Below are 14,032 nucleotides of genomic sequence, written 5' to 3' on the forward strand. Positions count from 1 at the left end.
AACAAATGTTAGAATACCCATTTTTTATTTATAAAAAATACTTTATTATCATAAAAACCCAAGGGATATGGTATTGATTAATTTTGTTCCAACACATGTTTCATGAACCTATATGCATGGTTGCATGTAATAAAGAGAGTAGAAGCTTACATTGTGGTAGTTCCAAGTGGTTTGGTGAACATATCTACAAGTTGTAAAGTATTAAGAACACATTGAATCATCATATGCTTAGCAATGACACATTCACGAACAAAATGGATGTCAAGCTCAATGTGTTTGGTGCGTGCATGAAGGATCAGATTATGTGAGAGAGGTACATCATTGAGATTGTCGCAGAGCAGTGTGGGAAGGAAAAAGTTACATTAAGCTCCTTGAGTAGGGACTAAGCCAAAGGAGTTCAGAGGTTGTGTGAGCCAAAGCACGATACTCAGCCTCGGTGCTTGATTGTGCCATTAATGATTATTTCTTGGAGCTCTAGGTGATGAGATTAGGACAGACAAAGATGTAGGAGCCTGATGTGGAACACCCGTCATCTGGATTGTTATCCTAGTTGGAATCACCGTCGGCACGAAGAGAGAGTTTTCTTGCCACAGGAGCAGAAGAGAACAAAAATCCATGATGCATTGTGCCACCGAGGTAACAAAGTATCTGTCTCACAGTTGACCAAGAATGTTGCAGAGGGGTAGCCATGAATTGACACGCTTTGTTGCCCTTTTTTAACATAGTGAAAGTGTTAATTGTGGATGCAATTATTTTGAGTGGTATTAAAATGATGAAATGCAACCAGAAATACAACAATCACACATTTCTAAATGTTCAAAATGTGAGAAAAAAGATGTAGAAATCACTCTAAAGGACTAAGTTGTTAAAAAAATTAAAGGATCAACCTGTTACAAAAAAATAACTTAAAGTACCTTTGTGCAATTTTATCTATTTATTAATCATATAGTTTTTTAATATAGCTTTTTTGACATATATAAATTATTAATAACTCTATTTCATTATATTATTTCTATAAAATTCATAAATATTTTATTGTTAATATTTTCTAACATATTAATTTTTTTAATTTTATAAACTCAATTTTTTTTAATTGTTAATTATTTATTTATAATTTTTTTACTAATTATTTGTTAGCTCTTAATTTTATTAACAGTTCAACTTTAATATTGTATATTAGATTCTAATGGGGATTTAATCAAGAACAAAGAAGAATTTTAGATTCTAATTTTTTTTTTTATTCTTCCCCTATTGTCTTCTAAAATGCCTTCTAAAATTAAAATGTTTGATTCTAAATATGAGAAGCTTAAGAAAAAGGAAAAAAATGTTCAATTAAATCAATCTCAATCTAGAGTTCTTAATAAAGCAACAGACGCCTCAACAATAGACATTTTATTGTTGAAAATTCTATAAGCTTTACTCGATGAAGAGTATCCTAGAAAAATCCATTAATCAATTTTCACATCAAAATTTCCTAATTTGTCTTTATCAATCTCTAAAATAAAACATTGGAGCTAAAAAGACAACATTAATAAATATTTGATTTTATATCTTTAAGTAACTCATATGGGTCTTCTCTAAGATATGTCTAATGGTCACCTTATTTAAGACATGACATGCGATGTTAATCGCACTCTCCCATAAATATTTGGGTAAACTTATTTAGCTTAAATTTTTCCGTGCTAATTCTTTTAAAATACTGTTTTTACGCTCTACAACATCATTCAATTGTCGAGTGCGCAAACATGAGAAGTTATGAGTTATCTCATTTTCGTTGTAAAAGTTTTAAAAAATGATGGTTAACAAATTCACCACCATGATCACTGCTAAGAGTGATGATTTTCAAATCGAGTTGGTTTTGGACAAACTTGACAAACTTAATAATTACCTTAAAGGTTTCTTCCGGGTGATACAAGAATAAGGTCCAAGTGAAGTGAAATCTTCTAAAATAACGAAGTCATAGTAATTGTCTCATATACCTTTTGTCCTTGAGAAGCCAAAATGATCTAGATGGATAGGCTCAAGAGTTTGGTTGTAAAAATAAATTTTTAGGTTTAAAAGACACTCTTGTTTGCTTTTCAATTCGACAGGTATCACATAACTTCTCTTAAAAGCTTGATTTTAGGTAGACCAAATCAAAGTGAACATGACTCAAACACCTATGCCACAATCAGAAGTCTTCACTCTGGATGACGAGACATTTGGTTCCAACGGTTCAGATCTCCTTGAAGATCACTCCAGACACTCGAGTAACCTAGGATAAAAGGATCATCATTATTGACAAGAGAGGGGACACAGGTTAAAAGCTTTTTATGATGCAACATCCAACGCAAAGAATTTATTTAACGTGTTTATTCCCAATGCTAGTAACGTCCCATCAAGACTCTTGATTTGCTTCAAGTGATAGTTAGCCTAGCAATGTACACAACAAAACCCTTGTCCTGTAGAGCATCGACAAGGACTTAGGGAACAATTATTTCGGGCTGCCAATAAGATCCATTACAGAAGACCCAAAAGCGAATACTAAAGATACACACGTAGAGCAAGTGAATCATCTCTATCATCAAGAGTAAGTAATTCGAACTGTTATGCATGATAGATCGTCCTGATCAATAAGACGGTCCACCCCATATCACACCGCAACCTACCCAAGTAGTTTTAATTGCCCCACTAAATAAGAGATGAAACACACAATTCCTAGGTAATTAAATCCATCTCCAGTTTTTTTCTCTTCTCTTACCCTTACGAATTTGAGAGTTGGAGTGCTAACCTTACAAATACACTCCTACTTACCGTATCAAGAGTCCAACGCAACCCCATATGAGATCTATCTCACTGTTCCCCAACAATTTCGAATCTATTATAGAACCGTTGTTGTTGTTGATTGATAAAAAAATTCATGATCATGTTGATTCATCATTGATTGATGAAGAGAAAGGAGAAAAGTATTGAAAATTTTCTACCTCTTGAACTTGTTTAAAAATGTGAATATGTTGAATACAAAGTGATAAATTCTACATATACTATGATACTATATAATACTACGTGAATATAGTGAATGAAAATAATATTAAACTTGTTCATCTCATAGTAATGCTGATCTATATAGTATCGGCTTGCATAAACGAATAGGAGGGAATTTGCCAGAAATCCTATTTGTGCAGCTATTATCTTGTCAGACTCATCTCTGATACCAACAGCTTTTCTCCTAATATCTCATATAGGTCCGGTTTCTGTTAAAACAAATAAGCAACATCGCAGCCTCAAATCATATTCGTTTCATCCTTCCTTGTGGTCAGCTCTCCCGCTTCATATCCGTCTTACTTTCAACTCATAAATTAGGAAGGAAGGACTCCACGAAAGTGCATGCTTAGTGGCTGTGCCCTTCACACCACAAGTAAGTTGAACTAAAGTTGTTCATTGACATTTCATTTGTCTACAAAGTGTTTATTATTATGTTCACATTTTTTATCCTTATAAATTTAGTTCCATAATGGCTCTTAGTAAGTTACTGGATTTAATATAATACCAACTTGTAAAGAGAATTTCTTTATTCAAATTATACATTACAGACAATCAGCCCTCCTAGTTTTCTGTCAAAGACTTAAAGCTACAGCATCATCCCAATCATCCCTATGCCAACAACCGCGCGCACAACATGGTAACCCTCCCCAGATAACTGCTTTCACTAGCAAGTTTGATATACAAAGTTTCGCCATTACTATCATCACTAGACAATCGTCGTATATTCATGAGGTCTACCGACCAAATAGCACATCCATTCCTGTTATATGTATATGCAATGTAGGGGCATATTTCCAGGCAAGTTGATCTACATCTCGCTTCATCCCCTGAAAATAGTGCTTGTGGAGCTAATGCCACGTTGGGGACTTCGACAAACATGTCGTTATTATAGGATTTGAGACCGTTACATTGCAAACTATCTTTCCTGATACACCCACCTGAGTGATCCTGCTGGTTCCAATCAGTAACTGAAGTTGGCTCAAAACCGCTCAAACAGGTACAATAAGGAAATGAGTTGTCATCACATATTGCAAATGCACCGCAGAAAGAATAAACATCACATTGTTTTCTTGGCTGTGACCAAATCAGGTTCCACTTATTGGAACTTTTCAACCACGTGTATTGCTCGATCTTCCCCGAGATATCCTCATATAAGAGAAACAAAATACTGGATAATTTTATTCATAAGAATAGGTCCCTTTTGTAGGCATTACAAAGTGTAACCGCTGTTTCCAGTTTTCCTAAAAACTAGCTATCCACTAACCAACTAACAAACAATTCCTAAAGACCAGGTTTTAGCAACTGCCATTAGTTTTAAACAGAAACAATTCTAAAACAAATAAATAAATAAATAAATCTTAACACCATCCCTTAAACTGATATCTGCAGATACTATCAGTTTAGAAACAAGCACAAACTTCTTTCTTTATTTTGTCTCCATTACCGAACAAACTCCTAGCATACTTCGAAGCTTGAAAAATGCAGCAGGCTTTAGGGGCTTGGTCAAAATGTCTGCAACCTGATTTTCACTCTTACAATAAATCAATTTAATTGTTCCATCATTGCTAAGATCTCTTAGAAAATAATATTTCACATCAATGTGTTTACTTCTACCATGTAGTACAAGATTCTTGGAAAGTTTGATTGCTGAGTTGTTGTCACAAAAAATTGTGGTAGCTTCAACTTGTTTTGACCGTAGCTCTTCAAGAATCCGTCTCAACCAAATAGCTTGACAAGCACAAGCTGTTGCAGCAATGAATTCAGCTTCTGTGGATGACAGAGTGACAATTTGTTGCTTCTTAGAAGACCATGAAACAGCCCCTGTCCCCAACAAGAAAGCATAGCCAGATGTGTTTCTTCTATCATCTTGATCTCCTGCATAATCACTATCCGAAAACCCGAATAATTCCAACTTTTTACCTTTCTTGTAGAACAGTCCAAAATCTTTAGTTCCTTGTAAATAACGAAGAATTCTCTTGGCAGCTAACAAATGCATTTCTGTTGGACTCTCCATATATCTGCTTATTAAGCTCACAGAATACATTATGTCAGGCCTCGTTGCTGTTACGTACATTAAGCTGCCAACAATTTGCTTGTAAAGTGTGTTGTCCACTTTCTTTCCATCATGATCTTTGTTTAGCTTCAAGCCAAACTCGGTTGGAGTGCTTATAGGATTACAGTCCTGCATTTTAAATCTGTCCAAAATATCTTGCACATACTTCCTTTGGGAAATAAAGATCCCATAAGTTGATTGCACTACTTCTTTGCCAAGGAAGTAATGCATCATACCAAGGTCAGACATTTCAAATTCACTCATCATAGATATCTTGAATTCTTTCATCATGGCATCATCATTTCCAGTAAATATAAGATCATCAACATATAAACACACAATGAGCATTTTCTCGATATCTCCCCTTTTAACAAAAAGTGTGTGCTCATATGGACATTTATGAAAACCCTTTTTCAGAAAATAAGCTTCAATGCGACTATACCAAGCTCGTGGAGCTTGTTTTAGTCCGTAGAGAGCTTTCTTCAATTTATAAACTTTATGTTCTAATCCAACCTTTACATAGCCAGGAGGTTGATCGACATATACCTGTTCTTCCAAGTATCCATGCAAGAATGCCGATTTGACATCAAGCTGGAAAATCTGCCAAGATTGTAGTGCCACTAATGCAACCACTAATCTGATTGTGTCATGCCTTGCAACTAGAGAGAAAACTTCTGTGTAATCAATCCCGTACCGTTGCTTGTATCCCTTGGCGACCAAACGAGCCTTATACTTGTCAACTTCGCCCTTCTCATTTAGCTTTGTTTTGAAAACCCATTTCACACCAATGGTTTCCTGTCCATTTGGTAGATCACATAGCTCCCAAGTATCATTTTTTTCTATTGATGCAATTTCTGCATCCATAGCCTTTTTCCATTTTGATTCCTTGATAGCAACTTCAAAAGTAGTAGGATCACAATCTGAAAAGAGAGCAAAATGTGTAAGTACATCCTCACCTTGGTCAACTCCAGTAACCTCATAATCTTCCATCCATGCAGGTCTTCTTCTATGACGTTGAGGCCTTTGTGATTCCGCTACAAGTGGACTTTGATCGGCTATAGGAACATTCTGATTTCCTTCTACTACTTGCACATTTTCCATAGGTTTCTCCCTTTCCTCATTATCATCGCCGGCTATTGGGATATATTGTTTAGCCTCATCTTCTTTCCATGACCAGGTTGCTTCTTCATCAAAGACTACATCACGGCTAATGACAATTTTCTTGGTGCTTGGATTGTATAATTTGTAAGCTTTTGATGCATCGCTAACACCAAGAAATATGTATTTTTCTCCCTTGCTGTCTAGCTTTTTTCTCTTATGATCTGCAATATGAGCATAAGCGATACACCCAAAAACTCGGAAATAGTGTACAACTGGTTTTCTTCCGCTCCATGCTTCTTCCGATGTCATATTTTGAACAACAAGTGTGGGACTTCTGTTCAGTACATGTATGCTCCAGTTGATAGCTTCTGGCCAAAAACGTTTTGGAATACAACTCCTTGACAAAATGCTACGCACCATATTCATAATAGTGCGATTTTTCCTCTCACATACGCCATTTTGTTGGGGCGTATAAGCTGCGGTAAGCTGCCTTTTGATTCCATGAGTCTCACAAAAATTTGCAAATTCATGTGAACAATATTCTCCACCGCGATCTGTGCGCAGAACTTTGATTGGATTGTCTACCTCTTTTTCAACCAATGCTTTATAGCTTTTAAATGCTAGAAATGCTTCAAATTTTTCTTGCAAGAAATAAACCCAGACTTTACGACTAAAATCATCAATGAAAGTAATTATATACCTCTTGCCTCCATTGGAACATGGAGTAATTGGTCCGCATATATCTGAATGAACAAGCTCTAGTGTAGCCTTTGCCCTCCATGATTTTCCTTGTGGGAATTGATTCCGGTGTTGTTTGCTAACGACACACTCTTCACAAACTTCAGAGGGGATTGTGATTTGAGGAAGACCTGTCACCATATTCTTTTGTTGTAAAGTCTTTAACCCACCAAAACTAAGATGCCCGTAGCGAAAGTGCCAAAGCCATTCCTTTTCTTTTAACCTTGCAGAAAGACATGATTGAGTATTGTCTTGTAGATACAATGGAAACATTCTATTAGCTGTCATGTTCACTTGAGCTATCAAACCCAATTTTTCATCTTCAATTCTGCAAACTCCATTTTTGACATAGATTCCATATCCCTTTTCTTGAAGCTGACCAACACTTAGTAAATTTGTTTTCAAATCTGGAACAAAAAGAACATTAGAAATAGTTTGAACATAATCTTTTTTTTGGTATGAATGCCAATTGTTCCTTTTCCCATGACAGACACAGTAGAGTTGTCACCAAATTTAACAGTGCTGCGAAATGATTCGTCTAAGTCAGAGAATGCCTTCTTATCGCCACACATATGATTGTTGCAGCCAGTATCCAAATACCACAAGTTTGGTTGAATTTCTTCCTTCACGTGACACACCATTAGAAGAGACACCTCTTCCTCTCTTTCTGCAAAGTTGGATTTTTCTCCTCTTTGATATCTCAAATTTGTTCTGCATTCTGACTTGTAATGGCCATACTTATGGCATCTGTAGCATTCAATATTGGACTTGTTTAATGACTTTGTTAATTGATGGCCTCCACGTCCTCTTCCTCTTCCTTGAAAATAACTTTCTTGATGCTGATAATTTTGTTGGTTCACCCGATCATAGTTATTTTTGCCTCCTCTGCCTCGATGTCTTCCTCTATCTCGTCCTTTATCACCTCCACTAGATATGGTGTGATTTTCGGATACGGCCTTCAATGCTTGTTCTTCTTTCTCCTGCTGGTTAATTTTTTTCTCATGAACCAACAAGGAACTTTTCAATTCATCAATTGAAAGTTCATCCACATCATTTGCTTCTTCTATCGAACAGACAACAAAATTAAATTTTGGTGTCAAGGATCGAAGAATCTTCTCAACAACGGTGACATCTGTTGTCTTGTCTCCATGAATCCGCATCTTATTAACGATAGCCATCATCCTTGAAAAGTAGTCTGTAACTGACTCTCCTGATTTCATTCGAAGTAATTCAAACTCCGAACGAAGTGATTGAAGCTGCTGCCTCTTTGTTCTTGTTGTACCTTGGTATTTCTTCTTCATGGAATCCCAAATATGCTTTGCAGTGTCCTTGCAAAGAATGGTTTCCAAAATTGATCGATCAATTGCTTGGAAAAGATAATTCTTTGCTTTGAGATCCTTCAGCTTTAGTCCTTCCTGCTCCGTCTTTTGCCCGTCTGACAACTCAACATCTGCTGCAGGTTCTGCTACGCCAGAAACAACAACCGTCCAGTATTCTTTGGATCTCAAGAAGTTCTCCATGAGCATGCTCCAATGGTCATAGTGACCATCAAAGCGTGGAATAGCTGCTTGCACAAAGCCATTTTCTGAAGTCATTTGTGAGAAAAAAATTACAGCTTTTCCTGGTTCTCTCCCTTGCACTATTTTTTTTTCTCACTGCAATCCCTTTCACGTAACGATACCACTGATATAAGAGAAACAAAATACTGGATAATTTTATTCATAAAAATAGGTCCCTTTTGTAGGCATTACAAAGTGTAACCGCTTTTTCCAGTTTTCCTAAAAACTAGCTATCCACTAACCAACTAACAAACAATTCCTAAAGACCAGGTTTTAGCAACTGCCATTAGTTTTAAACAGAAACAATTCTTAAATAAATAAATAAATCTTAACATATCCACCATAAGTCGAGATATAATTGAATCGTTGTAAATGGAGTAAGTGAAATAGCTTTCGTTCTCGTTCGACACAAATGAAAAATTGTAGATACTCATCTCGGGAACATCACTAAAATTATGTCCATTCCAAGGTCCACTTGTCCAATACTCTTGAGACTTGTTCCAACGAAGAGAGAATTTTTTTCCTTCTGGTCTAGTTCCAAAGAGAAAAGACAGGTTGAAGGATCTTCGCTATTCTTCCATGAAGTAATAAACTGAGGCTGATATGTTTTCTTGTCTAGCCTAATTTTGCCACCAGGAAGCCATGTATCTGTTGGATGATCAAAACTCTGCCATAGAGGATCTGATGCATCATCATTAGGCCTATTTCTCAAAACAAGATTTCCACTATCTAAGAGAATAGCTGAAACAGAAACTGACTTAGGAAGACTCATGTTTGTCGACCAAACTTGGTTTGAAGACTCGTCTAATAGAACTAAATTACCAGCTGAGATTTTTAAGGTGGCAGTGTTTTTGTCAGAGACAGGATTGTTTGTTGGCTAACCTTTTTGTACCATATTCCTATGTAGTACTTAGAGGAGGAATTACCTGGTTTGAAAAAACCGAGTTCAAAGATCCTCCTTTAGAGATAAGAGTTTGGTCGGCAGAGAGAGATTGGTTTGTTGAGATGGTTGTTAAAGCTGCAAGAGAAGGATAGAAGTGTATAGAGAAGAAGAGGTTAAGAAGAGAAAGCCAGAACCATGGTTTCATCATATTGAATAATATGGCTAAAACTCTTCAATGGAGAAACTATATATAAAGATAATTGTGGTAATGAAGAGTGCCTAGTGGCTGCTCTTCCACATATTAAGGTCATTGTGGATCAGTTTTAAGTCATTTTCATCAGTTGTAAATTTCATGTCTTCGTCGAGAAACTTCAACTGAGAAACTTTGAGAAAGAGGGACTAGTGACCTTATTGTCATGACTCATGAGTCGTATTGTACTAGACTACCATCAACTTATTTCAAGTTGATTGTGTCCTATTAGGGCCACACTAGAAAATTCTGAAGTTGAGCCAAATTAATCGACCTTTCATAGTATAAGATTACCATAAGAACAAGAAGAGTTGACCTTTGCGTGGTCTACATGATCAATAAAATGATCGCGTATAGGTAGTACGACCAGATGATGCTTTGCCAGATTCATCTTTTGATCATGGTAAGAGACTATGCTTTGCTCATTGCTTATAGCATCCAGAGAAACATGTCAGAATGTGTCTTTACGTGGTTATTCAGAGCATGCCTACCCTTTCTATATCAGATTAATGAGTACAGAAACAGCTATTTGAAATAAAATACTAACATTACAATAAAATCGATAGAGTAACAAATAACAACAGATACAACAATCCATTTTAATTTTCTGCCAAAGACTTAAAGCTATCTATCAGATATTGCTTTTAGTTATCTTCAAACACTTGATTGAATCTTGGAATTGGTGGCACATTCACATCCAAAATTCCCTCAAGAATTTGAAGTACCTGACGCATCGTTGGCCTCTGAGTTTCACTTTCTTGGACACACCAAGAAGCAACTATTATCATTTGAGTAACCTCTTCAATGTCAGCATTTCCCTCCAACCTAGGGTCCAAAACGGTAAGAACACTACCACCTTCGTTAACTATTTTTGCAGCCAAGGTAGGAAAGAAAATATCTTCACCATCTAGAGATGGATCGGAGTTCCTCCTACCTGATACAACCTCAAAAAGCATCATTCCGTAGCTGTAAACATCGGCTTTCGCTGTGATAGCAGCCCTAGATAACCACTCTGGAGCAAGATAACCTCTTGTTCCGCTCATGGTTGTAACGATTCTGCTGAAATCCCGTCCAATTAGCTTAGCTAGACCAAAGTCGGAAACTTTTGGACTAAAATCAGCGTCAAGGAGAATGTTTTCCGGCTTTATATCTCCGTGTATGATACATTCTTCGCATTTCTCATGGAGGTAAATTAGTCCTCTTGCAATTCCAAGAGCGATTTGGTATCTCATTTTCCATCCCAGCACCTCAGAATTGTTGTTCCCAAATAACTTGAAATCCAAGGAAAGATTTGGCATGTAATCATAAACCAGAAACCGTTTGGTTGTACTTTCTGAACAGAATCCACGAATGCGAACAAGATTAACATGTATTAATGTCCCTATTATACTCACTTTTGTTCTGAACTTTTTCTCTCCTTGGCTAACACCCTTTAGCTTCTTCACTGCTACAGCACTTGAATCAGTTAATGTTCCTTTGAAAACCGAACCAAAACCTCCTTCTCCTCCCAATTTCTCAGAGAAATTCTCTGTCACATTTTGCAAATCCTTGTACTGAAATTCCACCATAAAACCATCTAAAAGCTTTGCATTTACAAGCATTCTCTTTCTTCGCCTAAAAATGAAAAACAATAGAAGGCATAAGAGTATCCCTATGCCAACAACCGCACCCACAGCAGCACCAATAATCACCCTCTCTCGATATCTGTTTTCACTAGCATAAACAGTTTCTTCTGGTGCAAGTTTGACATACAAAGTTTGTCCACTACTATCATCAGAAGACAATTGTTGTAGATTTATGAGGTCTCCCAACCAAACTGAACATCCATTCCTATCATATGTAAAAGCAGTGCAGGAGCAGTTTTTCGAACAAGTTAATTTACATTCATCGGCATTCCCTAACCCCACAGATTGTGCATGAGTAGGTAATGCCATGTTGGTCATTGCAAGGAACGCGGAATTATCCTTATTAGAGGGATCGGAACCCTCACATTGAAAACTTGTTCTTCTGATACACCCACTTGAGTGATCCTCCATATTCCAATCAGACACTGACTTGGGCTCAAAACCTCTCAAACAACTACAATGAGGCAGTGAGTTTTCATTGCAGATCCCAAATGCACCGCAGAAAGAATAAGCCTCACACTGTGCTCTCGGCTGCGCCCAAAACAGATTCCACTCTTCTATACTTTCCAACCATGATAGTTGCTTGATCTGCCCGGATATATCCATCACAAACCGCGATATAATGGAAGGGTTATACACGGAGTAAGTTAAATAGCTCTCATTCTCATTCGACACAAATGATAAATTGTAAATGTAATTTAACGTCATCTCAGGAACAAGACTAAAAATACTTCCATTCCAAGGTCCACTTGTCCAATACTCTTCAGACTTATTCCAAAGAATTAAATACGCACTTGTTCCTTTCGGGTCTAGTTCCAAAGAGAAAAGACCCGTTGCGGGATCTTCCTTATTCTTCCATGAAGTGAGATACTGAGGCTTCTTTGTTTTCTTGTCTAGACGAATTTTGCCACCGGGAAGCCATGTATCTGCTGGATGATCAAAACTCTGCCATAGAGGATCTGATGCATCATCATTAGGCCTATTTCTCAAAACAAGATTTCCACTATCTAAGAGAATAGCTGAAACAGAAACTGACTTAGGAAAACTCATGTTTGTGGACCAAACTTGTTTTGAAGACTCGTCTAATAGAACTAAATTACCAGCTGAGATTTTTAAGGTTGCAGTGTTTTTATCAGAGACAGGATTGTCTCTGTTGGCAACCCAAACAATTGTTTGTTGGCTAACCTTTTTGTACCATATGCCTATGTAGTAGTTAGAGGAATTACCTGGTTTAAAGAAACCCAATTCAAATCTTCCTCCTTTAGAGACTAGAGTTTGGTAAGCAGAGAGAGATTGGTTTGCAGAGATGGTTGTTAAAGCTGCAAGAGAAGGATGGAAGTGTATAGAGAAGAAGAGGTTGAGAAGAGAAAACCAAAACAATGGTTTTGTTGTTTTGAACATGGCCATGTCTTCAATGAGCAACTTCAATGGAGAAACTATAGAAAAGTTGATTGCTGTGGATCAGACAAAGAATGGAAGAATATTCAATGTTTTTGTTTTTTTGGTCAGAAGAATAGTCAACGTTTTTGTATTATTCACTACTCTCTTTTAAATTAGAAACTGGTCACTAGAATGGAACCAATATTCTTTTTATCGTGTTTTCATTAATTCCATGACCATTGTTTTTAGATTTCGTAGATAATTGATACTAAAAAAGGGCACTCTAATAGGTTAACGTTCTCACAGTAAAGAACAATAGTTTTTTCATTTTAATTGGATAAAAAATAATTAATATTTAAAAAATGTTGATGAATAGTTTAAATAATTGAAAAATATGTAATAATATAAAAAATTAAGTGAGATTTATTTAAAAAAATTGAATGTGTTATGAAAATGAATAAAATAATAATAAAAAGATATCTTATTATATTATTATATTATAAGTATGTATTTCAAATACAATATAAGTTCTATTTAATGATCATATGTAATGAAAGAAGAATCAATATGAAATCCATTTATTAATAGACATCCAGAATCATTTTCTTGTGAGGGAACTGCCTTGATACTAATCAATACAAATTATTATACGTAAGAAAGAAAATTATTTGGAAGATAGTTATATTTTACATTTGTTATTAATAACACCCCCAATTGAATGTTGGTTTAGAATATGTTTCGTTAAAGCCTTATTAGAAAAAAAACTAGTGGAAAAAAATCTAGTAAAGAAAAAAGAGTACAATATTCTTTTAAGATAAATTTATTTCTCCCCCTTAGTTGAATGGTCATTTCTTCGACGATGAAGACTAATCTTTTGTACTAGTTGGTTAAAAGTTCTATTTGGGAGTGACTTTGAGAAAATATATATACGGATTTGTTGGATGTTTGTATCACTAATCTTGTGAAAATCATGCATGAAAAAGAACTTTGGAGAAATGTGTTTTATTTAGTCTCCTTTGATGTAGCAATCTTGCAATTAAGAAATAAATACAATATTATCTTCATATATGATTGTTGTATTTATTTTTCTAGATGACAAACCACAATTTTGTTGTATGTGTTGAATTAGAGATCTCAAGCAAACGCATTCTCAACTTGCTTCATGTAATGCTAAAAGTTCTGCATGATTAGATAAAATTGTTGTTATAGTTTGTTTCGCAAATCTCCATGAAATAGTTGTACCATCATAAATAAATAAATAACCTGTTTGTGATCTACAATTATAAGGATTTAACAAGTAATTTGTATATGCATAACCTGTTAATTCTAATTTGGGATGCTTTCTCATGTCCATTGTATCCCTAAGATGACAAAATATATGTTTGAATTTCTTCCAATGTCTTCGTGCAGGTGATGCAC

General features: G+C 35.8%; 1 protein-coding gene and 1 pseudogene across 1 annotated transcript; both read right to left on the reverse strand.

The window, feature by feature from the left end:
- Positions 1-3,633: 3,633 nt before the first annotated feature.
- On the reverse strand, positions 3,634-9,776 carry LOC127082294 (G-type lectin S-receptor-like serine/threonine-protein kinase At2g19130; annotated as a pseudogene).
- LOC127086809 (G-type lectin S-receptor-like serine/threonine-protein kinase At2g19130) lies at positions 8,606-12,785 on the reverse strand. The gene has a single exon (XM_051027626.1). The coding sequence runs from the start codon at positions 12,638-12,640 to the stop codon at positions 10,253-10,255; it is 2,388 nt and encodes a 795-aa protein (XP_050883583.1). The 5' UTR covers positions 12,641-12,785; the 3' UTR covers positions 8,606-10,252.
- Positions 12,786-14,032: the final 1,247 nt, after the last annotated feature.

This window comes from Lathyrus oleraceus, chromosome 5 (assembly GCF_024323335.1).
Source record: "Lathyrus oleraceus cultivar Zhongwan6 chromosome 5, CAAS_Psat_ZW6_1.0, whole genome shotgun sequence".
Lineage (NCBI taxonomy): Eukaryota > Viridiplantae > Streptophyta > Magnoliopsida > Fabales > Fabaceae > Lathyrus > Lathyrus oleraceus.